The 26508-nt window shown below is 40.3% G+C and overlaps 1 protein-coding gene across 1 annotated transcript in view; it reads left to right on the forward strand.

Moving 5' to 3' along the window:
• Positions 1–3807: 3807 nt before the first annotated feature.
• The window catches only part of TTC39C (tetratricopeptide repeat domain 39C), a 44977-nt gene continuing 22276 nt past the window's right edge, over positions 3808–26508 (forward strand). Inside the window, exons 1-3 of the mRNA XM_063130643.1 lie at positions 3808–4084; positions 21199–21247; positions 24740–24868. Of these exons, the coding sequence (XP_062986713.1) occupies positions 3933–4084; positions 21199–21247; positions 24740–24868 (330 nt within the window). The 5' untranslated portion in view covers positions 3808–3932. The remainder of the gene's footprint in view (positions 4085–21198; positions 21248–24739; positions 24869–26508) is intronic.

The following is a 26508-nucleotide window of genomic DNA, read 5'->3' on the forward strand; positions in this document are numbered from 1 at the left end:
TTTCATGATACAACTTTCCCTTCCGACAGTCAACCCCCAAGCCTGCACTGACAGCAGTTAAGATCACACAGACTCCCAAACCACGCTGAAGCTGCAGTGACGGCAAAATCTGGCAGAAAATTAGTTTTGGGGGGGGGGGGGGAGAAAAAGGCTTTACAGCATAAAAACCCGTGCTTGCTATGGAGAGGGGCATGTGTCATTTGCCGTGATCATCTGGGAAGTGCAGTAGAATGGGAGTAAATGCCTTGTGTAGATGGAGCTCAGTTTTTGCACAGGTTATCTGTCCCTTGCCATGCCTCCCAAGGCAACCATTTTGTGTTGGTGCCCAGGACAATTACTCAAATTGCCAACTGCACCCACGCCCCCAAAAAGCTTGCCTACCCCTGCTATATATGGTATACCCAGGAATAAATCCCATTGAACTGCATGTGGTATGTACCAGTGTACTGAAAGGCAATAGTATACAGCATACATACAGCAGAAGACAGAGAAAATTCTAATCATATCATTTTGTTTGTGCAAAATGAATTCCTAGGACCTCCATAAACTCCTCCCCAAAATCATAACTGTCTGCTTCTCACTCTGGTCATATGCTTGAAGAGGGCAGATGAACAATCAGCAGCACAGGAGAAGAGCAACAGGGCCAGAAATGTCTAGGGATTGGCAATAGAGATGGAAATTTAGAAACAATTATTGTAATTTAATTAGAAATTGTGGACATCTTACCATAGTGTGGAAGATTGTGATCATGGGACCTGTTTGTTTACCAGTTTAGCCTGCTGTCCAGTTGCCAACTGTTGATGGACAACTATTCTTATGGTTTATCATCTTAAAACTGGAAATGGATACGACAGTGCTTCAAATCAAGGATAAGTTCAAATACAGGATGGTTTTCTTGCAGTGCTTCAAATCAAGGTCTGTCCTCTGTAAAAGGGAACACCTGGAACCCTAGGTTGAAAAACCCTAAAGCCTTCAGTCCTACATAATTTAACGCTTATACTTGGCATTTGCATTTTTTGTAAAAACAACAACAGACAGGATCCAAATGATTATATTTTATCAAATTTAGATCTGCTAGTTTCTGAAGGATTATTTTTGTGTTTGTGGCTTCTGAAGCTTAAGTGTCAGCAGTGCCAACAAAGATGCATATGTTGTAGATCTAAGATTTTCAGAGTGTGTGGTTATATATTGTCAGTGGCATTTAAAAACCACATGGAGCCTTTGCAAGCGCAGATGTCATCTTGCATGGGAAAACTTGAGATATATTCTGAAACACCTATCTGAATGGAAGGATCTTAAGCACATTTGTTGTGAAGTAAATCTGATTGAACTTAATGGGATTCACTTGTGAGTAAACATGCATAAGATCACATATGTTATTGTCATCCTTGTGATTATTTATATGATTTTCATAGAAGCAATATCTTTAGGATTATAGGATTGGGAAATCAGTAGGTTTATTGATGCTTCCAGGGATTTCACAGGTATATTAGCAACAACATAAATTACAATAAGCATCTTTAAATATATTGTATAATCAAGTACTGCCATATAGTTACAGAATACAGGGCATAAAATTGGGCTTACATATAATTTAGTAAAAAGATAAATTATGGAAAATTATTTCCCATATCTTCTTTTTCATTATTTTGAAAAGTTGCATGATCCAAAAATTAAAAAATGCACATGATACAGCAGAATCTATGCCATTATACATTTGGCTTAAAATTATTAGGTTAGATCCAGATAGGCAATGCAAACCTATACATGTCAACTTGGCCTGACTGAGTTCAAAGGGATTTTGTTCCTGTTAAATGTGTATAGGACTTCAGCCTGAGTCTGGACCCAATCCATAGCAATTAGGAGGAAAATGTTCCTTTTCTTCTTTTGTTTTCTATATTTTTAAACTAAACTGTAATCACATTTTCATACTGAATTAGGATCAAAAATTGGTCTCATGATCGATTGTGAAATCCAAGTTTTGTCCTTGACAGTATGACAGAGCACCTTTGAACAGGTGTTGAGTACCTTACCACTAGTAGCTTTCAAACATTTGACATTAGCAGGGTGAGTTTCATGACAAAGGGAAGAAAAAATACAAATACAGTCTCAACTTCTTCCTTCTCCATTGCAGCAATGCACATGGAAATCTAAATTTAACATACTATGAAGTGGAGGTTCTGGTATTTTTATGGCAAGTCTCATGAGGCTTTGTGCTTTGGGAAACCATATATTAATAGGAGACTTCATCAGCACAGCACAAGGATGACGAGCCATGATGCCCATAAGCACCAGGTTGTCTACTCAAACTCTGGTTACAGCTAGTTATCTTGTCCAAACATGGGCAGCAGCAGGGATTGTCTGAGAGTTAAAAAGCAAAAGAAAAAAAGAAAGAAAAATAACCCATGGTCTGTTGGAGGGTTATTCGAGGGTTGTTTAACCCTCAAACAAACCCTGCCTCCCAGTTCAGGCAATACAACACATTATGGCAACTTCCTGCTGGGGGCTGAATATTCGAAATGGCTGCTCACACATGCTGTGGTAATGATTGTGCAAATTGTCCTGTCACCCCAGCATAATCGATTTATTTTAAGGACAAATTATACATAAATCAAACATACATCAAGGTTTGTTTTTTTAAAACTGAAATTTTAGTGAATATTTGGAAATATATTAGAACTGTTTTCTAATAGACACAATACATTAAACAGGTTATCATACTCTGTTACTGCTGAAGTCCTGAGCACACTAAACTTAAATTACTATTTTAATATTTTTATTTATAGTAACAGCTTCACATGTTTATGATGCTTGCTGCGCCACAAACCCTTGCGACTTAGAGGCGGGATAGAAGTGTTTTAAATAAAATAAAATTCTGGAATTGGTGGGATTTACTTCCAAGCAAGCATGCATGTACAAGGATTGGCCAGTAGGTCTAATAGCAGCTATTATTTAGATGGAAGCTTCGTGTTCAGCAGCAATATATCTCAGAATACCTGATGCTGAATAACCAACAAAGGCGGTTACATTTGCTAGAAGCATTTGCTTATCCACTGTTGGAAACAAAATACTGCATGGGATGGACTATTCATCCATCCATCTCTCTCGATGCTTATTTTGGGTAGCATCCAATGTTAGTCCTACATAGAATAGACCCATTGAAATGAATGAGGCTGAAGTTAATCATGTCTTAAATGCCATTCATTTCAATGAGTTTACTCTACATTGGACTACCATTGGATACTACCCATTAAGACCACCCTCCGCCCTTTAAAAAACTTTTAGGGTTTTGAGAGAGAGAGAAGCAACAGGATTTTAATCCTGGTTGTGCTTTTTATATTGTATTTTATATTCGTGTTTTTAAATTGTGGGTTGAGTTGATGCTTTTCATGGTTTTAATTTTTGTGAAACGCCCAGAGAGCTTCGGCTATTGGGCGGTATAAAAATATAATAAATAAATAAATATTTTAAAAAAAAATTATTAAAGAAGCAACCTTCTCTTCCCTGCTCTTAGAGGAGCAAACAGGAACTCACAATAGGGTCCCGCCCAAGATTTCTCCACTTGGAAGCGCGAGCCACCGCTCCAAGCAGGTGCCCACCCAGAGCTCAGGGCCGCGGCTTCGGGGGTGGCAATGCGCAGGCTCACGCAGCTCCGCGCAGGCGCGCTAGTGGCAAGCCCTTGCTTGAAGGGCTGCGGCGTCGCTCCACACCGGCTGCGCTACTCGCGGAGGCTGCAGGAGCGAGAAGAGCGGTTGAACCGTGGAAGGCTGACGCCGCCTGAAAGGGCGGGAAGGAGCCAGCCAGCCAGCCGGGGCTTTGTCGTTGCCGCCGCCTTTTCCTGCTCGCTCTCGTCCTTCACCTGCGGAGGCTGAGCGCCGTGCAGCAGCAGGAGGACGGCGCCTGCTGGGTGGGTTTCCCACCTGCCCGCGGCTATGGCCGGCTCCGAGCAGGACGCCGGCGGCGGGGGCGGCGGCACCGGGGAATCGCCGCTGCCCATCGAGGACTCCGAGTTGGCGCTGGCCGGCATCAACATGCTGCTCAACAACGGCTTCCGGGAGTCCGACCAGCTCTTCAGGAAATACAGGTAATTGCCGGCTGCGGGGTGGAAGGGGCTGTTTTTGAGCCGGGGAGCTTTCGCTTGCACCGGAACCCTGTTTAAAGGCCCCCCGCGTCATTGTGAAGTCACGCGAGCATCACTGAGCCCAGTGCAGAGTGCCTTTCTCCCCGCGCTGTGCTTAAGCGCAATGAGTTCCTAAGATTTATTATTGTTGTTATTAGTAGCAGTAGTAGTATAAGAAGGCCCCTGCCGCAAGGGCTTTACAGTCTAAATTGGAGGTAGATGGGAAGGCATCTATGGAAGGGATTGGTTGTCGGGCTAATTTTAGCCTCTCTCCCTCTCTCTCTCTCTCTCCCCGGATGCCTCTGTTTTTGGAATTTCACCCTTCCTTATGGGCAGGACTTACCCATGAGAAGCCCTCCACCTGCTTCGTTTTCTGCTGTTATCCTGACATGAGCACTTGGCTTTGAGAATCTGTTGTTCTTTCATTGTTGCCATCCTCATTGCTCAACCTAGGTCTTAATTGGGGTTCACCCTGGAACCTGATTTTAATGGCAGTCCTCAGGCCTGGAATGTTTGAAGTAATAGCAGTGCCCCTTGAGCATATTCAGATTGGTTTACCCTTTACCCTCCCTACATCCAGCACTAACACATCTGGAATTGGGCTTCCAAATTAAATGAATGCCTGCTGCTTCCTTTATTGCTGTCCTCCACTTCTTAGAGAAAATCACACCCTTCCATTATGCCTTAATTAACTCTCATCACTGCCACCTTCCCATTCTGTATACGCTTGTTACTAATGCATCTTTGGATTTCCTCTTCTTTTTTGCTTCAGTATTCATCTATGGAAACTCTTCAGTCCATGTGATTGTATCATAGAATGGATATATACTCTGAGAGTGAGCCAATAAACTATTATGGCTTTCTATAACTGATAAGCATCTGATCTCTTCTTATGCTACTATCTTTCTGATTCCTTTTCTATGTCCTATCCTTTTCTTTGAATGTGCGCACCCAGATGTGTGCACCTCATCCATTGCTGCCCTCAAATATGTGGCAATGGGATGTGGCTAGTGGGGAAGCAATGAAGCGCTTTGCACATCCTTGAAGGTGTTCTGTAGTTTAACAGGATTCAGAATTTAGCCTTGGCTTTAAAAACAGTTCCTGGGCCTGACCAGTTAAGTAATGGTTGAAAGTGAGGGGTGGGAGAGGTTTCTTCTTCTTTTGTCCTGGAACTGCAGCATCCACCTATTACTGCTGCTGGGAAAACTTCATTCATTTATATGGGGCTTCTATAAAGAATCTTTTGGAGTGGATAGAGATTGCACAGTGGTAATTCTGTTATGGAATGTGCCCAGTGTGATACTTCATGGTAATTCAGACTTATTGTAGTAGTTCTAGTATCTGTGGAGGACAAATAACTCTCTGGCTGAATGTTACTTTGCTTTCACACCAGAGCCCCAGGAATCGGCTGGAATCAGAAGTAAAATAGTGGTTCCATTCAGTACTTCATGTAGTATTATATTAACCTGCAAAGCCTTTTAGCCTGATCAAGATCTTTCTGTAATGTTAATTCACAAGCGAAGAACCTGTCCAATATTAATTAAAAGCTTCCTGCTTGCAGGCTCCTCTCTTTTTCTGGATCCTGTTGAGCACAGCAGTGGGATTACTGATACCCGTATTTCTTCGATTGTAAGACGCCATCAATTGTAAGATGCACACTAATTTCAGTACCACCAACAGAAAAAAAAACCCTAAGACACACCCGCGATTCTATGACGCACCCCATTTTTAGAGATGTTTATATGGGGAAAAAAGTGCGTCTTAGAATCGAAGAAATAGGGTAGATAGCTTTACTTTATTGACCCACCTTTTCAGTATCTGTTCTGGGGGGCTTTAATTACCAATTTTCTCTTATAATTATTATTTATTTATTTTATTTTATGTAATAATACAAAGAGGGTGTTCTGAGAGGCAATTGGCAATTAAAGCATCTTCTACCTCCTGTATGAACAGGAGCTGACACATTGGGGCAATTAACAGGCCACTCAGTAATCCAGCAACTGTACTTGTCAGGAAATAAAAGAGGAGCAGAATCTGTAAACGTACTTTTAATTAGAGGAACAGAAGTTCTGAAAATCCTCAATAGCACTTTGCCTGTTCATATTGGGCAGTCTGGTGTTGTGATTGGGGTTTAAATAATTAAAAATAGTCCCTAATCACATTTGAGACACGTGGGAAGACAATACAGTTCACTCTACAAAACAGTGTTTTCCCCCCTACAACATTGTCTTGATCCTCCATGAACAAAATATGGAAACTCCAGAGAAAATGAATAAGGCTTTAGAAACAATCTAATTTGGAAAGATTTTTCTATTAGCAAGTACATATAACTATTTCAGTATATATGCTACATTACATCTCTTGCCTGCAAATGACATAGGGCTCATCTACACCAAGCAGGATATTCCACTATGAAAGCGGTATATAAAAGGCAGGAGCTGCACCAAGCAGCATATAGTAGTATGAGAGCGGTATATAGTGTGTCTCAATGGGCCCCATCAGAGGTCAGTGCACTTCAGTTCTGCTATAAAGCAGTAGTGTGGCTCTTGCCTTTTATATACCGCTTCCATAGTGGAATATCCTTCTTGGTGTAGATGAGCCCACTGTCACTTGTGGAGCAGTCATAGCTCAATGGTAGAGCATATGCTTTGTATGCACAAGATCCCAAGTACAATCCTTACCTCCAGGTAAGGCAAGGAAGGAATCTTGCCTGAAATCCTGGGGAGCTGCTGCCAGTCAGTGATGACAATACTATGTTAGATGGACTAATGGTCTGATTCAGTATAAGGCAGGTTCCTGTATTCCTAGTTGCTTCCGCCCTCATTGTAACCTTGGCCACTCTCTCTGTGCTATGCTTCCTTGCCCCTCATTGCTTGGCATATGACAAAATCGCCCATCACTTAACATTTCAAACATTTTAATAGAATCATTGAATAATAGTGTTAAATGAAATAGATTGGCAAAATACTCTAGGATACCACTTCACAAACACCAACATCATGAACCCACTTCATCCAAACATTTTGGCATAGGGCAGACTAACATTGTTCAAGTACAGGGCATATTTAGTATACTGTATATTCTGTAATTTATATTTATTCCTAAATAGTGTTGCTTTATTCCTCATATGCTCTTAAATTATAATCTTATGCTCTCTCCCGTCGTCCCCCTACACAGAAAATAGAAATCCTGCAATGCAGCTTTTCTCCTGATCCTTCCCAATTTTTTTAAAAAAAATCCGTTCCTGCTGGGAAACCATTAGTCCTTCTCACACTATAGCCACTGGCATCTGCTTCTTCACTTGGCCATAAATGAATGCAGTGTGCATTGCAGTTGACTTTCCTTACTTAGCCTCTCTGCATGAACTTCCCTGTGACAAGATGCCTACCCTTCCCCCACTCTCCGTTTCTTGTCTTGAACTTGCAATGACTTTTCTCTTCTCCCAGGCATTTAGCAATATCTAATGAGCCTGGGTCTGTTTTTTGGCTCATCATTTGTAAAGTTGTTATAGTGGTTTTAAATGTATGTGCATTTTGCATGTTTTTGTGGTTTTTAATTTTTGTATATTGTTTTTAAGTGTTTTTACCTTATGTGAACCGCCCAGAGAGCTTCAGCAATGCAATAAATAATAATAAATAATAATCTTTGGGTGGATAACCTTTTCTCACTGCACAGTCAGGCCACAATTGCGTATTTGTTTCCTTTCTTGTCTGCATTTCTTACCTTTGTCCCAGTTCATTTGTCTCCCCGCTACTAAATACCTGCTGGACTTCAGGCACAGCTACATCCTACTATTTAATGTCTAAAATGAGAATTGTTGGGAATTTCCAAGTTGCCACATATTCTGGAAACCATTGCCCTTAATCCCAGGTATGGGGAGGAGGGGCAAATGGTGGCTCAGTGGTGAGAGGATGGCCCCCTGCACTTGCTCTGAGGTATGTATTGAGGCTGTTCTCAGTAATGAAAATATATTTATTTGGCTCTGGCTGAATTTTCCCTCCGTTCACTAATGAGTATTCATCAGGATTCAGGAAATATTGACTTGCACCATTGATTGGGCACCCTTCAGGTACTTTATATAGCTAGCAGTATTACCATATCTTGCTCCTGAGAAATTCCAAGTGAACATTAACTGGTGAACATTAACCCTCTTTCTCATGTCTGCTCCTCCCCCCTTCTCTCCTTCGGGATCAGTTCAGGGAAATGACTTATTGATACCAGTCCCTTTCTAGCCTTTTTCTTAGTTCTACCTCATCCTCCAAATCTGTCTGGTAAAAGTCTGTACTCCCCTATCCTTTGTGTAGCCAATTTTCAATTGTTTCTCATCACTTGAGGTAGTATTTCTTATGACACTGATATTCCCTGTGCTATTGTTCCCTATCATTGTTGCACTAATGTTCCTTGCCTTCCCTGCAGCTTTAGAGCATTGTGATTTGGATTCCCAGGCATCCTCCCATCTGGCTCACAATTGTATTGGTAGACAGAATGACATCCTTCAGACCATTCTCTGGGTCAGAAGTGCCTTTCTTGCAATTCTCCGTATTTGGGGCATTGGAGCAGAAGTGCTCTTTCTACTGCACTGCTTCTAGATTGGGAGTGATGTCTTGGAATGGAGAAGGTATGGTCACGAGGTTCCTTTAAAAAAAATCTTTTATTTAGCATTGATTCAGCATTGACTTAGTTGATGCTGATTTCTTTCCAGTTCCATAATGTGGTGCCTGGCTCATAGTATTGCCTCTGTATCATCACCTATTCTTATTACCTACCCTATTTTGTACTGGGGAAGCTTTCAGTCATTCCTGCTCCTTGATAGTGTCTCCCTATTCCTGCTACTCTGTTTAGTGCTCCCATGTTGTATAAAGAAGCCTGCGATCAGTCGTTTGCCACCTGCATAAACTGCCATGTCATCGCTACTTCACACATCCCATTCCCCACCTCCCTGCTCTATTCACTCTCCAATCTTTCATCTAACCCTCTTATTGGTGTATTCATTTTCTACTCTTTCCTCCAGCCCCCTCCACCAGCAGGACTAAGATTGTATCAGTGTAGTTTCTTTTATTCTACTTGGATACTGCTGGAGAGAGGGGGGGGTGCTTAAACACAAATGCTGTGTATCTTGTTAATGACACTGTTTCCTTACATTCTGCAAGCATTTGCTGGAAGGGTGCTGTCGTCTTCTATTACGCTCCTTTTCTTTCAGTTGATAGAGCAGATAATCTGCTTAGTTGACTTTTCCCTTTACCCATTCCTCTCCCCGCCCTCAGGATGACTCTTTTTCAATAAAGGATTACATAGATACTTATTTGCTAATCAGAGCAAGTTTCTGTACATGTCCTAAAATGTGAAGAAATATATCCTTATATAATTGAAAGCTCATTTTGCTGAAGACAATGAGAATTCTTTTGGAGTAAGTGTTCTTAAAAACACAGTTAGTCCTTCCTGTTTCTGAGCTTTTCTTTGTAGCACATAGAAGAGCAAAACATTCAGTTAGTCCTCCTCCATTCTGACTTTGCTTTTGTATGTATGTTTCATTTCTATATGTATGTTTCATTTCTATCCCACCTCTCTTTGATTATGGAACGTCATATTCCTGGTTGCCTGGACTCTGAAATTTGTGGCTCACTTCAATTCATCAAGGGCCTAACCTCACTGCTTTTAAGTAGCAGTCAGACCTTTTTATTCTCACTGGAGTTAAATGGAATCTCATTTTATGGCTAATCTCATCACTGCTGCTGACTTAATCTCTAATTATGGTTTTAATTCTGAGTTACATTGTTTATAAATGTAATCATTTTATTGTTAGAAGCTGCCTCAACAATCAAGCAGAATAGAAATATCCTCTCCAACTCATCACACTTACCAAGTCAGTTTTCATCCCAAATCAGTTTTTATCCCATAATCAGGCTGGAAAGAATGTGTGTGTACAAGGAATGGGAGTGTTTACCTATAAAGCAGAAAGTATGTGTGTATTGTATATGTCCCAAAATGTTTACCCACTTCCACATCCAGTACTGCCTTAATGCTGTTCACCCAGACAGGTCTTTGTGTACACGGATCAGAAAAAATCTAAAAACATGAATTTGGGGTTTTTAAGTATTTTTAAAGAATTTAATAAAAAACCTAGGTTTATACCTACAATTCCTAGCATGCCTTGGGTGGGAGGCCAGACTTTTACTGGCCTTTGGTGGCCATTATGATACCTAAGCTCAGTCTCAAGCAGTCAACCTAATTTCACATAAAAGGAAACAACTCACATAAATGGGCTGCATCCATTTGTGGTGCCTCCTCCCACCTGCCATGTGTGGTTTTAAAATCATAATTAGATTCAACAGCATGTCTTTGAGAGGCCGAACTCTGGACATGCTGAAAGGCACCCCATCTTGATATCGGTTTTCTCAGAAACTGAGGGAAGCACACGTGCAGCCTTCACCCTTAAGAGCGAGGGAAGGAGAAAAGGGAAGCACTCCGTGCATGCCCAGAGACAGGCTTGACGAAGGGGACAAGTGCCTGGCCCAGTCCCGGCCCTTCAGTACAGGCTCCTGATAGAGCACTTTGTGGGTGAGAAGTGTGGGCTGAGGCAGTCCCAGCAGGACTTGGCTGGAGTTGTGTGTGTCCACTGACAGCTGCTTACCTCCCCTCCTTGGCAGTGCTATTCCTCGTTGCTCTGTCAGGGAGCAGCATTAGCCATGAGAGGAGGAAAGCGCCTCTTGGAGGACATGGGCACCTGAGGGACGCCAAAGGCGGGCTCGGAGGTGTAGTACTGGCATCACTATCTCTCAGTCCTAACTCGACCTCCACTAACTGACTTTCCCCAACTGCCACTAACTGTTCACCATTCCATTCTAGCCTTAGCTGTCACCATTCCTCCATTCACTCTTCTGTTTCAACAGCCTTGGGTGGGAGGGAAGATTTATCAGGCTGTGGCAGCCATCATCTGGAAGTGGTTCGTCATCCCGGGACTGAAGGGAGAGTGCCTGGGTTGGCTGCCTCAGTTACTAGGCCCCATCAGGAGCAGAAGGGAAGGAGGTTGCAGCTCTGGGCAAAAGGCATGCTCGGAGTTGTAGTTTTTGTTTTCTGTAGGGACAAGGAAAATCATGACGACAGCTTCAAGACAGCCCTGGCTGAGAGAGAGAGAGAGAGAGAGAGGAAACTAATTTAATTTGTCTTAAGGTTACCTTACAGGCCTAGGACAGGCCTACCTTGCAGGGTTGTCGTGAGGGTAAGGGGGGGGAAATGAATTTAATTTGTTTAAAAGTTAACTCACAGGCCTAGCACTGGCCTGCTACTTTAAGATGGTGGATCCGCTTCCCTACTATATGTTATTCAGATATCTGGGCAATGCCAGGTATATTTTGAAAAAAAAAATTTTTTTATACGTTTGCATCTTTTTTAGCTGGTAGAAAGGGTGTTCTGTGTCCTTATTGTTTTTGAAGTTTAGATGGCTGTTCTGGCCAAGGCATGATGGGAGGTGTAGGCTTTTCAGGTAAAACAAAAAATGTGGTTTATCACAAAGCTCTAATTTAAAATACAGTTCTTATTAACACAATTTCCCATTTATTCTAACAAAACAATTTACTAACTCAACCAAACTAAAAAAAACAACCAACCTAAAGATGAATAAGTTGCATGGAAATTTATTATATATCAAATAAATGTTATAAATATTATTCACGGACCCGAGCAACGCCGGGCATATCAGCTAGTCTTTAATAATACTTCCCACCAATTTACCAGGAACAGACATTAAGGTACCTGGCCTGTCATTTCCTAGGTCACAAGCAAAGGGACCCACCGATTCCATTGTGCAATCAGGACCCTACACGTATGCAAGGAGATTTAGCACTTCTGAAATGAGTGGAAAGGCTTGTTTGTGGAATGAGGTAGGTTGGAGGAGCTCCCTTACACAAGCTCTGTGGAACTGCCTCCTTCCAGAAATGAGCATTTTCACTCTTTTGGGTTGCTCTGGAAGTACTAAATTGCCATTGCGCAAATGGTGGGGGCTGCTTGCGCAGCAGAATTGGCAGGGCGTAATAGAATTGGAGGGGGAGTAAGCACCCTGTTGGATTCTGCCCAGGGCTTCATTAATCAATGCAGACATTCCAGTTCTCAGGTACAGAGGCTGATCTTAGAGACATATTACATTTTTTTTTTTTAAAAAAAAGATCAATACATATTGTTGATCTTTCCACATCTTGAAATTTGATTTCAAATTTTGAGTTCTGTAACAACTCTTAGTTACCATTTGGACCTCGTGCCTTGTTAATTTTTAATTCGTCAATAGTGCCTCAGTTCTTCAGATTTCCTTCTCAAAATGTCAGTTCAGGCATGGGTATCTGCCCTATATATTCTGCAGTTAAGATTGATGCAAAATTCTTTGTCTTCTTGTCCTCCTTTTAGCATGCATCTTTAGTAGATTTCCTTCTTGTGACGTATTTAAATATTGTTAAAGTTTTTAGCAATATGATCTTCAAATTCTTTCCCCACTGAACCCTTATTGTCTGCTTGCATTTCTTTTGCTGAAGCTCATGGTCCTTTTTGTTTTCCTTATTCGGGGAGAACTTACACTTTCTAGCAGAAGCCTTCTTGCCTGTAATAGCTTCCTGGACACTATTTGTTAATCACACTGGCATTTGACTTAGTGGTGCCGTTCTTTATCTGCAATGTACGTTCTAGCTCAGCTTCCATTTTTCTGGAATTGAATAAGCTACAGGCTTTGTGGAAAGAATTGACTCTCCTGGCTTCCCCTTCAACTTCCTTTTTACCATTCAGAGAAGCTTCTTCTTTTGACGTCAAATGTGACTGTGTTGGGCTTTTTTGGCCACTGTACACTTATAAATGTGCATATGTTGTGAGTAGCATCACATTTGAACTATTGCCTAGTCTATATTAAAGTTAATTTGGGATCTAGTAATTGGAAAGGGAAATAAAAAGTCTTGGAGAACAGATTTTAATTACTGCTACTCCTGATTCGTTGTAAAAGAAGCACTTATTGTTTGTGTGGTTATGCTGAAGATGGAATTCAAGTTCTTCTGAAAACAGCTCTCCTCTTTTTTTATTAGGTTTTTTTTTTAATCTGGAGGTTTCTGACTAATATTCTAGATATAAAGTGTGTATCAAAATGCTGAGTAGAAAGCCAAGGAGGAAGATGACTAATGAAGAATCTGTGTATAGAAGAATATGATAATTGAATAGGATGATAATTACAAGCATGCTAGAGGCTGGGAAAACACTTTATTACTTGAACAAATCTTCCTCATGTTGTATTGTAGTGTGCAGCAATCGTGAGAAAGGCAAATTCCCTGTTAGGAATACTTAGGACAGGTATCAAAAACAAAACTGCCAATATTGTAATGCCTTTATACAAATCTATGTCGTGAATATACTTGGAATACTCTTCATAAATCTGCTTGCTGTGCCTCAGAAAGGATATGTAGAGTTGGAAAAGGACAACCAAAATGATGTGATTCAGTCATAGGTGGTTATAGTTACTGCTACATTCTTTGAGCCACTGATGGGCTGAGGTGAGAGGCTTATAATCTTTCATGGGAGCGGTAAGAAAAGGGCAGTGATCTTTGGGAACTTCTATAGAGCAGGGAAGCAGCATCTGGAAGACAAACATTTTTTAAAAGTGAGGGGCCGTTAAGGGTGCAATCCTAGACATGTTTAGACTGAAAAAAAGTCTTAAAACTCTCAGCATTTCCCATCCACCTGGGAGTTATAGGACTTTTTTCTGTCTACACATGCATAGGGTTGTGCCCTACCATTTGTTTACAGTTACATGGTTTCTCCCTAGGCATAATGGAAGAAGCCATAGTTGAGTCCTCTACTTATATGAAACAGGAGCATTGGTATGATGAACCTAGGAGAGACTTCTTAGAATTAGATATAATGTTGCTACGTGTTAGGAGCAGTCCATTGAATTCATTAAAAATGTTCTAGTTAATTATCGTAGGCAAATTGTGCTTAACCTACATGCGTACTAACTGGTTATATGATTTAAATGTGACATTAGCTGTGCGTAATTCCACAAGAGTAGAAGCTTACATTATATGTAATTTACCTTAATGGTAACTTGTATTAGTATCTGTGCCACAATAACAATAATTTTTTTGGGGGGGGGGATATGTTTTATCAGCATGGAATCTTGTTTTTTATTCTTGTTGGTTTTGTTTTATGTTGTAGTGACATCTTTGGATAAGCAATAAAATCTGATGATTGTGCATTTTACCATCTTTGAGAAGTATGTATTAGTTGGTGTAGATATCGTCTTTGAGAAGTATGCATTAGTTGGTATAGATAATCTAAAATGGGAACTTTCCTTTTACATTTTAACCTGCTAGTTGTCCCATGGAATGTACTCCATGCTAAGAACTTCAGTGTAAATTCTTCCTTAGAAAAGAGATGTCATTACAACAGGAGACTTTGGGTTGGATCCAGGCTTTGTTATACTTAAAGTAGACCTATTGAAACCAATGGACTTGAGTTTGCCTAATGAAGGTATTGTCCTAATATGGATTTCAGAATTTTCTATGTTTCTTTGTTGAAAATTTCCTATATTAATAACCACATACTAGCAAGGAGACTGAGAGTAGCAAGCTAGCATCTTGTATATTAACATCCAACCAGTGGAGTTATGATGAAGAAACTTCAGATGTTTGGGCTGCAGTGAAATCTCTAACTTGGATCATGAAAACATAATCTTCAGCTTCGGCTATTGGGCAGTATAAAAACGTAATAAATAAAATAAATAAAATAAAATAATCTCTTTCCTGATGTCAAGAGTGGGTGGAGAATTTGGCTGGGTTCACACAACAGGCTAACACATCATGGGTTATTGTGTTGTCTGAATGCAGTGCATTTTCCACAGGGTGAGTTATTGTGTTGTCTGAATTTATTTATTTATTTATTTATGATTATATTTATATTTTGCCTTTTTTCCTCAAGGAACCCAAGGTGGCGTACATAATCCTTCTCATCACCATTTTATCGCCACAACAACTACCCTATGAGGTAGGCTGAGCTAAGAGTCTGTGACTGGCCCAGTGAGCTTCCATGGCTGAGTGGGGACTAGAACCCGGATCTCCCGACTCCCAGTCCAATACTCTAGCCACTATACCACATAATAACACATTTATTTTGGTATTAGCTTTCATGGACTGCAGTCCACTTCATCAGAAGGATGCAGTTTTTTAGATGATAAATATAACAATCTAATATTGGCTTTCCTGTTACAAAACGGCAAGAGTATTCACTTGTTTCCATTTCTGTGGCAAATTGGAAAAACTTCATTACGATGCTTTCATCATGTCACTAAATCTTTACATGAAAAAGGACAACAAATGATTAGATGCTATTGAATATTCTTAATAGTGGCTGCAATCCTGCCATCAAACAAGATGAAGGTATCAGGATGCTCGTGGCGAACCCCTGCAGAAATACAAAAATAAATAAGTAAATTTAGGGGAAATCACTATGGGGCAGCTCTCCTGAACAACTCAATGAGGACTAAACATGGAGGGGGGGAATGGGGATGGAATGGAGTATCCTGCAAAAGGGCATTACTGGATGGTTGGAATACCGAACAGGAACACTCCATAGTGCAATATCTTTTGCAGATGCAGCACATGTTGCTAATACTTTCATAATTCAATAGAAATTGTTTCTATAGGAAATCTTCCTACCTTCAAATATCTTTAAATTTTTGTTTAAAAAGCATATAGAGAGCAAGAGTAGCACCAGTATTTTAATATTTTAATGTTTCTTATATATGACTGTTTCCTTTTCTCCTCCCCACTTTTTTGCCTTCAGGAAAGGATTAGAGAATATGGAATTGCTCTTTTTTCTAGCCACTAAATCCCATTATGAGAATTTTTAGTTCAAAGGCATGAACCTTATCAAGAAAATGGTATTGAGTGAAAACCATCAAAAGGGCTAGAAAAGATAACAGTATTAATATGAGCTGCTTTCTCAGAACCCCTGCTGGTAGCAGTGGGGAAAAATCAACTAACAGAAAGCGTTTTTAAATGAGACCACTGGCATGCAATGTTAGGAAAACATGGGAAAGGTACAGAATACTAAGAAGTCGGGGTGGTGAAATTATACAAAAACAGACTTCATGGAGCAGGAACCAATTGAGGAACTGCTGTGTGTCTGAATGAAATGCAGATGGTCAAGGGGATCAACAATGGACATTAAGTATACTCAGTCATGATGGCTGATTTATGTGTCCTCACAGTGGCATGATGGCAACTTCCTTATTGCTGAAGTCTATATCATTCTGATAATTATACACATTCAGAAGTTAAAATGGAGAGGTCAAACTATATTCAGCCATTATAAACCTTTTACATTCAAAATCCTTCAGAAAACCAGATCATTTGTCCAAACAGTCTGAAATTTCACAAGGAGCATCCACATGTTTGAATGTCATGATTAGACAGTTTTGTTGAAAAATGGCTAAGGCACAGCAGTTCAAAATGTTCCCCTTTTCCATTTTTTTCCTCTCCAGCCTTCTTGTCCAAGTATAAAATAACTATTTAAAATGCATCCTTTAAAAGTGTTCAAAATTCAGAGGGATAGGGCAGGTCTTTCTAGCTTGTCTGGAAGATATGATTTAGGAACATTCTGTACCTGAATACGCCCAGTTTAGGAATATGAATTTACATAGAATTTAATATATGCATTTGAAGCAATGAAGATGACCTCTCAGGCTTCTTTTATTCTTCTTGATTATTGTATGTCCTAATTAAGCTCCTGAAAAAATGGTTCATACTTGTAGCTAATTAAAATTCAAGCGATCCCTTGTGGAATAGATGTTTCCTGGGAAACAGTTAATTTTTCTTAACTTTTTGGCAATTAAATATTTTGTTCAAGCCTGAGCAGAAAATATTATTTATTTATTTATTTATTTAAGGATTTTTATGCCGCCATTCAGCCAAAAAAGGCTCTCACGGCGGCTTACAAAAGTATTTCTTGACAGTCCCTACCCACAGGCTTACAATCTAAAAGACATGACACAAAAGGAAAGGGGATTGGGAGGGAGGAGGAGGAGGAGGGGGAAAAGGAAAGCAAACTCAGGCACTACAATCTTAGTTGGAAAGTTCAGCAGTTACAGTTGACAGCAGGAGGGAGGGGGCTCTCTCAGCTGGAGCTGGACCCAGGCATGGTGGAGAGGTGCCTGGCTGCTGCTTCCTCCCTCACTGGTGGCCTCTGCAGTGACAGTTGACAGCAGGAGGGAGGGGGCTCTCAGCTGGAGCTGGACCCAGGCACAGTGGAGAGGTGCCTGGCTGCTGCTTCCTCCCTCACTGGTGGCCTCACTGGTAGCATTTAATTTGCTATTTAATGTCTTCAACAGTTCTATTCTTTCTTTTTTGCGTATCTTGGTTATTCTGTCTTGTAATATTGGATGCATTATCTTCTAGCACATCTCAAGTGAGTTAAGATTACAGGGACCATCTAGTTTGAGCCATAGTTCTGCAATGGCTGTAAAAGGTTGCTATTAAGGGAAACTGTCTTAAGTGATGAGAGTGATATAGATTTATGAGGTCAGATGTTTCTCCTTTTTGCATTAAGCAGGTATAAAATTATGCCTTCACTTATTGATACTAGAGTGGTGCAGGGTAATCTTGGACTGTGGTTTCAAATTGTAGCTTTGCAGCTCAGTGTCCTAATCAATAAAATTAGGCCACCAGTGAGGGAGGAAGCAGCAGCCAGGCACCTCTCCACCGTGCCTGGGTCCAGCTCCAGCTGAGAGCCCCCTCCCTCCTGCTGTCAACTGCAACTGCTGAACTTTCCAACTAAGATTGTAGTGCCTGAGTTTGCTTTCCTTTCCCCCCTCCTCCTCCTCCCTCCCAATCCCCTTTCCTTTTGTGTCATGTCTTTTAGATTGTAAGCCTGTGGGCAGGGACTGTCAAGAAATACTTTTGTAAGCCGCCGTGAGAGCCTTTTTTGGCTGAATGGCGGCATAAAAATCCTTAAATAAATAATAAATAAATAAATAAAATAAGAAAAAATAATACTGCATAGGGTTACTAAGAGAAAACAAAACACATTAAAATACTATGAAAAGGGACTGCAACTTTATCTACTCTTATGTTTCATTGGGAATCAACATGTCCATAGCTGCTGTCTAATCTTATACATATAACTTGTGAACAACTGGCAGTTAAGAACATAGGAACATAAGAAGTGCCTTGCTGGATCAGACCAAGGGTCTATCTAGTCCAGCACTCTGTTCACACAGTGGCCAACCAGCCATCAGCCAGGGATGAACAATCAGGACATGGAGCAACAGCACCATCCCACCCATGTTCCCCAGCAACTGGTGCACACAGGCTTACTTCCTCGAATACTGGAGATAGCACACAACCATCAGGGCTAGTAGCCATTGATAGCCTTTGCCTCCAGGAATTTATCCAACCCCTTTTTAAAGCCATCCAAGTTGGTGGCCATCACTACATCCTGTGGTAGTGAGTTCCATAATTTAACTATGAGCTGTGTGAAGAAGTACTTCCTTCTATTTGTCCTGGATCTCCCACCAATCAGCTTCATGGGATGACCCTGGGTTCTAGTATTTTGAGAGAGAGAGAGAAATGTCTCCCTATCCACATTCTCAAAACCATGCATAATTTTGTACGCCTCTATCATGTCTCTCCTTAGCCTCCTTTTTTCCAAGCTAAACAATCCTAGTTGATGTAACCTTCCCTCATAGGGGAGATGCTCCAGCCCCTTAATCATTTTAGTTGCCCTTTTCTGCACTTTTTCCAGCTCCATAATATCCTTTTTTAGGTATGGTGACCAGAACTGTACACAGACATAGTATTCTAAGTGTGGTTGCACCATAGATTTGTATAAGGGCAGTATGATACTGGCCGTTTTATTCTCAATTCCTTTCCTTATAATGTTATGTAAGTGGGGGTTCACTCATACAATATTGGATGTAGCCCACTTTCTTGATTCTACTTGAGAATTGATGATGTTTGAATTTCATAAAAATCTGATGATTTCCATCACTTAGAAATCCTGGTGGGTACCATTAGAACAGCTTTGGGCTGGTTCTGGTTCTTTAGGTGTACAGAGGGAGTTTAGGGTTGAAGGCTCTTTGCCATGGAAATATTGTGGCATTTTACAGAGCTATGTATTGTCAGATGATTTTCTATGGTATATTTTTGGCAGTGCTTGCATCTCCTCCTTGTACCATTAAACCTCCTGCAATACTTAATTACAAGGCACTTCTAAAACAAATGAAACTCAACTTCCGTTTGCGCTGATGTTGTTACTCACTGTGTTCCTTGTCCTAAAGTCACCTCTAACAGTGTATGTTTTGCTTATTTGTGATCTTGCGTTACTGCATCCTACATTATGAAGGTTATAATCTCAATCAAGGCTGGCTACACCATTGGCAAGCACCCACTTGTGCTAGATGCAGATACTGGAGCATCATTAATGGGCAGCAGATGAGTTTTGCAGTTGTCTTCCCTACTGTGGGAGGGCAGTTGGAGAACCTTGATTTAGTCCCTCCCCAACAGTTAATCAACATTCGTAAAGGTAATTGTGCTGCCTTTCTCTTAGGAGATGCACATGTGACTTCAGTCAAGCACAGATCATGATGCATATGGGTTAATTTAATGCCACACATTTATGCACTTGCAGGAGAACCCTATTCAGTGAGGAAATCAAATTCCCAGCGCACATCGATCTTGCTAGAGCAATAGAGGGCTGGTTTTGTAATACTACTTGATCAACAGTTTTAAAGTGTTAACTGTTCCATTCAAAGATTTAGCTGGATACTCTGTGTGTGTGTTTTTGTAGTATGTCCAATAGATGGATACCTTCTCAAGTTCACTAAAATTAACTGTGTAAACAACAGTGGGTGCTTAACAGCCCAATGCTAACTACTAAGTGCATATAATAAATCTCTGGATGTGGGAACTGTGATACTCTATAAAGCTCACCATGGTGACTCTTCAACACCACAGAATGCCTTTAGTTTGTGGTAATTGAGACTCTGATCTCCCAGCTGTTCTGTGAATAGATGGTGAATGGCCTTTGTTTCTAGCTCGTGGGTCAACTTATGTAATTGAGAGGCACCTAAAACATGGGAAAGAAGATAAAGAAATATAAGTTTTTCAGATTTATTTCTGATGTTAATTTTATTTAATGTAATACTATTGTATACTTATGTAATTAAAGATTGGAGCTGTAGTTCACCAAAGCTAGATAGATTTGTGTAGGAGAATTCTAGAGTGACTCTTGTCACTTGCACTGTGGAAGCTTCATCAGTGTGACTGAGTGGGAATTTCAAAGAAGCTTGATTCTGGCTGCAAACCTGATTTTCATATATTTCTATGCAGGTGTGTGCTTGCAATATGGGTAAGGCTAAACTGGGTATGGGATATAGGGGAGCATGCAAATCCCACCCCCAAATGTTCTACATGCCCATCTGTTTTGGAGCAGGGTTTGTGAGCATGCAAGCTTTGTAAGTGCATTCAAATCCCTTTTCAGATCTCCAGGCATAAAGGTCTTTAAAGCAGTTGGACATGTCAGGATGTTTGGTAACAGGCATGCTCACCCACATTCCAACCCAAATTTGGCCTTACGTGTGTCACAGTTGAACACCTTCATAGGCTTACTGCTTTTGCTCCATTGGATTGCTGCCTAGAGCATTTCTCTATTTGCACTAAATTCATGTAGTAATTAATTTCAGTTAGTTCACACTAAACGCATGATGTGTGTTTTTATTTTTAAGCGAGTTGAATTTGATGTTGTGAATTTTGAAAATCCAATAAATATACTTTTGAAAATCAAGTATGCTGTTTAAAAGTGAAACATAATTTTGTGTTTAGAATAGTTATTTCATAGAACAGGTCTTCATTGTAATCCATGTTTTTGTTCTTGGCACAGTGTGCTGGAAAATTAAGGGGAAATGTAGCTGTCCCCCCTCACTTAAAAATGGGGTGTAATTCATTGGCATTATTCAAAAGATGCCTTATGTTATTTGATTTTCTTTTCTAAGTAGCAGTAAGGAATGTTTTAAACATATAGTAACTTTACCTTCCCCTTCCTCCCTCTTTTTACAGAAACCATAGTCCATTAATGAGTTTTGGAGCCAGTTTTGTCAGTTTTTTGGTAAGTGAGCACAAAATATTCCTATAGTTATATATCCCATTTGTATTTCATTTATTTAGGACAACATGGTATATGTGAATTTCCACTATTTATGAAAATGAGTGTGATTTAAACTTGTTTTTTCACAGTTGCCCTTAAATAATGTGCACTATGATTCATAGTTTAAGCCTGGTTTGGATGTCAATAATTGTTCCTGCTAACAATGTTCTTAGGATCTTTCCAGTCATGGTTTGTGAGCAAGACACTAGCCATAGTTGTGCAGATTTGGACATAATGACAAACTATGCCTGGAGAAAATGAAGTGAAGGGAGTGTTTGATGGCCTAAACCAGGCCTTTGTTTTTTCTCTTAATGAGTTAGTCACCCAGATGGGACTGTGGTGGTATTAGCCAACAGTCATCTTGAAGCACACAAGCACATATCCTTTTTCCTCCCACAGAATCCAAATGCCAAATCAAGGAAATGGATTAAAAGATCAGCATAGGAATCCTTATGCAACTCTGCACTAGTTTGAAGAGTAGAGTTAAGATATTGGCATTGTTCCCAGGAGTTTTGATTTTGCTGTACATTTTATGGTATTAAAACCTTTCTGCGTGGGGTATTTAAAGTTACTCTGCCTTCTCTCCCACCATAGTCCAACATTTCAGCACCCTGCATGAAGCCTGATGTTGGAAAAGAGTTTGTAAGGACCGAAGACAGGGTTGGTTCCCACCAGTACTATAAAATAGTACATAAGAACCATGCTGGATTAGATCAAGAGTTCATCTAGTCCAGCATTTTGTTCACATGGTGTCCAACCAGTTGCCCACAGGAAACCCACAAGGGGGACATGAGTGCAACAGCAGCCTTCTGCCCAGGTTCCCCAACAACTGGTGTCCATAGGCTTACTGCCTCTGATACTAGAGGTGGCATAGAGCCATTAGGGATAATAGCCATTGATAGCTTTATCCTCCATGAATTTGTCCAATCCCCTTTTAAAACCACCCAAAGTGGTGGCCATCACTACATCCTGTGGAAGTGAATTTCATAGTTGAACTATGCGCTGTGTGAAGAAGCATTTCCTTTTATCTTTCCCGAATCTCCCACTAATCAGTTTCTTGGGATGACCCTGAGTTCTAGTATGATTAAAAAGTATGCCAAGAGGAAGGCGTAATACAATGCCCTTTCCCCTCTTGTGTTTTGGGGAACAATTGGAAATACATTTTCCTCCAACCTCGCTTATGTGAGCTGGATTAATGAACCAGTGTAACATCCCAGCACAGCATCATTGTGCCCTGCAAAGCATCTGCTTAGTTACTGTTCTAAATATAGCTGCAGCACTTTGCATGCCTGTGTCATTCAAAACTTCCATTAGATAGAAAAAGGATTGGAAAACGTGCGACATGAAAGTGGAGGTGCACTCATCTTATCCGGAAGTAAAGGAGTCCTGCCCATGTTATAAGATGACTTTGAGGCATAGACGTTAAGTTGTTTTTTTAAAAAAATTGGAGAATCTGTACAGATACTGCTTTAGCTTGTAACATTAAATGAAAGAATTCATGGAACTTAATTTTCTTTTAAGCTAATACAGTGTGACAGCATTTTCAGTTCAACTGCATATGAAGCACCCAGTTATGTTAGAAGAAGCAGAGACAGGGAATTAGTGAATTTCTGCTTTTCATTGTCTTGATGCTTGTTTATGGTGTGAAGAGCCTGCAACCTTTGTATTTCAGATTCATTTTATCTTGTGTTTTTTTTATTTATCCTATTTTATATGGTCTCTGTGCTAGAACCCTGGAGGTATAGCATACACAGTCTCGGTTGGGAATTGTAATTCAAGATTTGTTGAAATTAAGTTAGTAAAATAATTCCATAAAAATTCTGTCAGGCCCTCAAAACTAAAATTTATTTATTTATTTGTTTGTTGCATTTCTATACCGCCTAATAGCCGAAGCTCTCTGGGCGGTTTACAAAATTAAGACAATTCAAAGTATAAAACAATAGTATAAAACCATAATATAAAATACAGTATAAAAGCACAACCAAGATAAAAACAGCAGCAATGAAAAAATGCAAATTTAAAATACAAATTTAAAACAGCAAAGTTAAAATTAATTTATAAACTGTTTAAAATACTGGGAGAATAAAAAGGTATTCACCTGGCATCTAAAAGAATATAATGTAGGTGCCAAGTGAACCTCCTTAGGGAGCTCATTCTACAGCCGGGGTAACACAGCAGAGAAGGCCCTCCTCCTGGTAGCCACCTGCCTCACTTCCTTTGGCAGGGGCTTGTGGAGAAGGACCCCTGAGGATGACCTTAGGGTCCAGGCAGGTACATATGGAAGGAGGCGTTCCTTCAGATAGCCTGGCCCCAAGCCATTTAGGGCTTTAAATGTTAATACCAGACCTGGACTGGCAGCCAATGAAGCTGGAAAAGGACTGGCGTGATATGGACTTGAAATGTTAATACAACTTTATGCTACGTTGGTAACCTGTAATCATTATTATATCTGTCATACCCAAAAAGAAAAGAACAGAGCTATAATTCGTTGCAGACTGAGTCCTATATTCTAGAATTTTAAAATGTGGTGCGTCGTAAAATGTCTTCCATTATATATGAAGTCATAGAGTGCAATCTTCTAAACACTGTGCCCCATTTTAACGGCTTAATTTTTAAAAATAATAATAGTGGTCAACTGATGCCAGCTGATATAGCATTTGACCTAACTACAAGTAGTATGGGGAAAGCTTCACTTCTTGATGATGTGCTGAAATGGTCAACTTGTTAAGCACTAAGGCTCTATTGCAATTATCATGCACTCTAGTCACATCTTGCATATTAGTTATGGATATGGTGGATGTCAGATGACAGTCAAGATGTTCTTGCTGTACATCAGGCTTCCCTAACCTGATGCCCTCCAGATATGTTGGACTATAGCTTCCATCACTGCCAGCTGGCATAACCAAGCTGCTTTATAGTAACTTCATATGGATTTAGACATCCTAAGCATTCAAAACCAGGACCTGGATTAATTTGACTTTCCCCCTTAGTACTTTCCTGTTGTGTTTTGAAACTGCTAAGCTAAAGTAATTATATACTATTGAACAGTATTTAGGCTGCAAACCTAAGCATTCAAGGTTTATGATTATGGGGCAATGTTAATTGTGATCTCGACAATTAGATAAGGTGTATAACGATTGGAAGAAAGTCTTCAGTTAGTTTTAAACTAATCCATTGGGAAGTGTTCGTCCTGCTGCCCTTCCACACTGCCTTGTTCAGTGCACAACAATAAACATAGTGTGTCCTAATTTTTTGAGTTCACTTCCTAGCTTCTCTGTCAGTGGCTTTTAAATGCAGTGCTCTTATGTGAGATGGTTATTTCTTAGATAGTGAGCTTATTTCAAGTGCTTATAAAACACTTTATATAACATCCTTAGTTTGTGAAACGGTAAGCAGGTTTAGAGCAGCGTGTCACTTTACAGTTCAGTATTCTTTCTTTTTATCTTTTAACAGAATGCCATGATGACTTTTGAAGAAGAAAAAATGCAGTTGGCATGTGATGACCTAAAAGCTACGGAAAAATTGTGTGAAAGTGAGGAAGCAGGAGTTATAGAAACAATAAAAAATAAAATTAAGAAGAATGTAAGTAACAACACATGCTACATTTTCTCTGGACAACCAGGAGAAAGGATGCTGTCCATTAATTACAAGAAGTTGTCTGTAGCTAGAGCTTGAGACAACTAGCTTTGGTATCTCCTGTCTGGAACAGTGAAAGCTTCTTTTGCAACTATCTTTTAAGTAATGCTAGCCATTTCATTGGTGTGTATTAGCTGCCCGTTGGTAGATAACTGGCTTTTTGGGGGGCGGGGAGTTTGTTTCCTGTTTGTAACTCCATGTCTGCCTCCTTCCAATTTGCTAGCCATCCAGAGTTGTTGACAGTGGTGGCTGATACCTCCAAAAGTTATCGCAAGCCCCTAGCCCTGCTAAGTGAATTCTAGCACAGTTTCCCTTGACTTATTCTACTTGCTTCACACCACCTCTGCCCACGGCAGCCCCTCTCTCATGATAGGTAAACAGGATTTCTCTGATCAAAGGTAGTATTGTTCTTCTGATGTCTAGGTGCTGAGGACAAGTGAAGAGAGCTTTCCCCACCCACCCAAAACAAATCTTTTCTGCTATTATCCCAGTTAACTGGCTCCTGCTGGCAGTACAATGCTGCATTAGATCAAGGCAACTTGCCTAAAACCACAAACTGAACAGAGAGGGTGGAGTCTGAGCCCCAAATATTGGAGCCCCAAAGTAATTTTCTCTTCAGTTTCCTCCTTTAACATTAAAATCCTATCCAGATTCCCCCAAATCAATATCACTTTACTCCCCCACGGAAATAAATCCTTTATGTTCTTTCATACTTCCTTGTCCAGTTCTTCTGTGCAGCCCAGTCCTCTTTTCCAGTGCCTCCACTTTAGAAGCAAGACCTGGGGAGCAAAGAAAGTGTGAAGGGCAGCTGTTAACCACTCAGCAATTGACTCCAATGACTAAATTGGCCTTTAGCTCCCACTTTTAATATTAGTTCTTCCCATTGAAGCCCTCTTCAGTGGTTCTAATCATGTGTAAGCTCTACCCATGAGGAGAGCTTTATTACCCTGGAAAATCAGGGCTCTGAGACCTGAGGAGAACCTACACAGACAGAAGTTCTTTATGGCACACAGTTGCCCTCCATGTGCAGAGAGTGACAAGACCAGCGATGGGGCAATAGAGCGAGTGTGCTTGCCCCGGCTCTCTGCACATAGAGCTTATGCATTATTAGAATGACTCAACATGATTTGACTTGCAGGTTTGTACAGACGTTAGCAGTATCATGACTCAGCAGCTATGTGTGGGACTCAGCTTGCCTTTAGCGCCTGGTTACTTTATCTAAACAGACTCTTAAAATTCAAAATGATAGATAAGCTCACTTTCTTCTGTACTTAACAAATAATTGTGATTAGTGTATTAACTTTCTCGGCCAATAAAAGCTGATAATGTGTTTCCACTTCAGTTACTCTCACCTGTTATATACATGTAGTCAGCATGTCTCCTCTGCTAAATCGGAATGATTAATTTTGGCTAGTAATCCTATTGAAGTATCCCATTGATACTGTTTATCTTTGCTAGTTCAGTGGAACAAGTGCAGAACACTGCATAGTCTATACATAATTTAAGCTTTGGCTCCCTTTGAGAATATGCTGCATTATTAATGTTGAGTGTATAAAGTCTGGGCAGTTCGTTTGGATTTGCTATTC

This window comes from Elgaria multicarinata, chromosome 7 (genome assembly GCF_023053635.1).
Source record: "Elgaria multicarinata webbii isolate HBS135686 ecotype San Diego chromosome 7, rElgMul1.1.pri, whole genome shotgun sequence".
Taxonomy (NCBI): domain Eukaryota; kingdom Metazoa; phylum Chordata; class Lepidosauria; order Squamata; family Anguidae; genus Elgaria; species Elgaria multicarinata.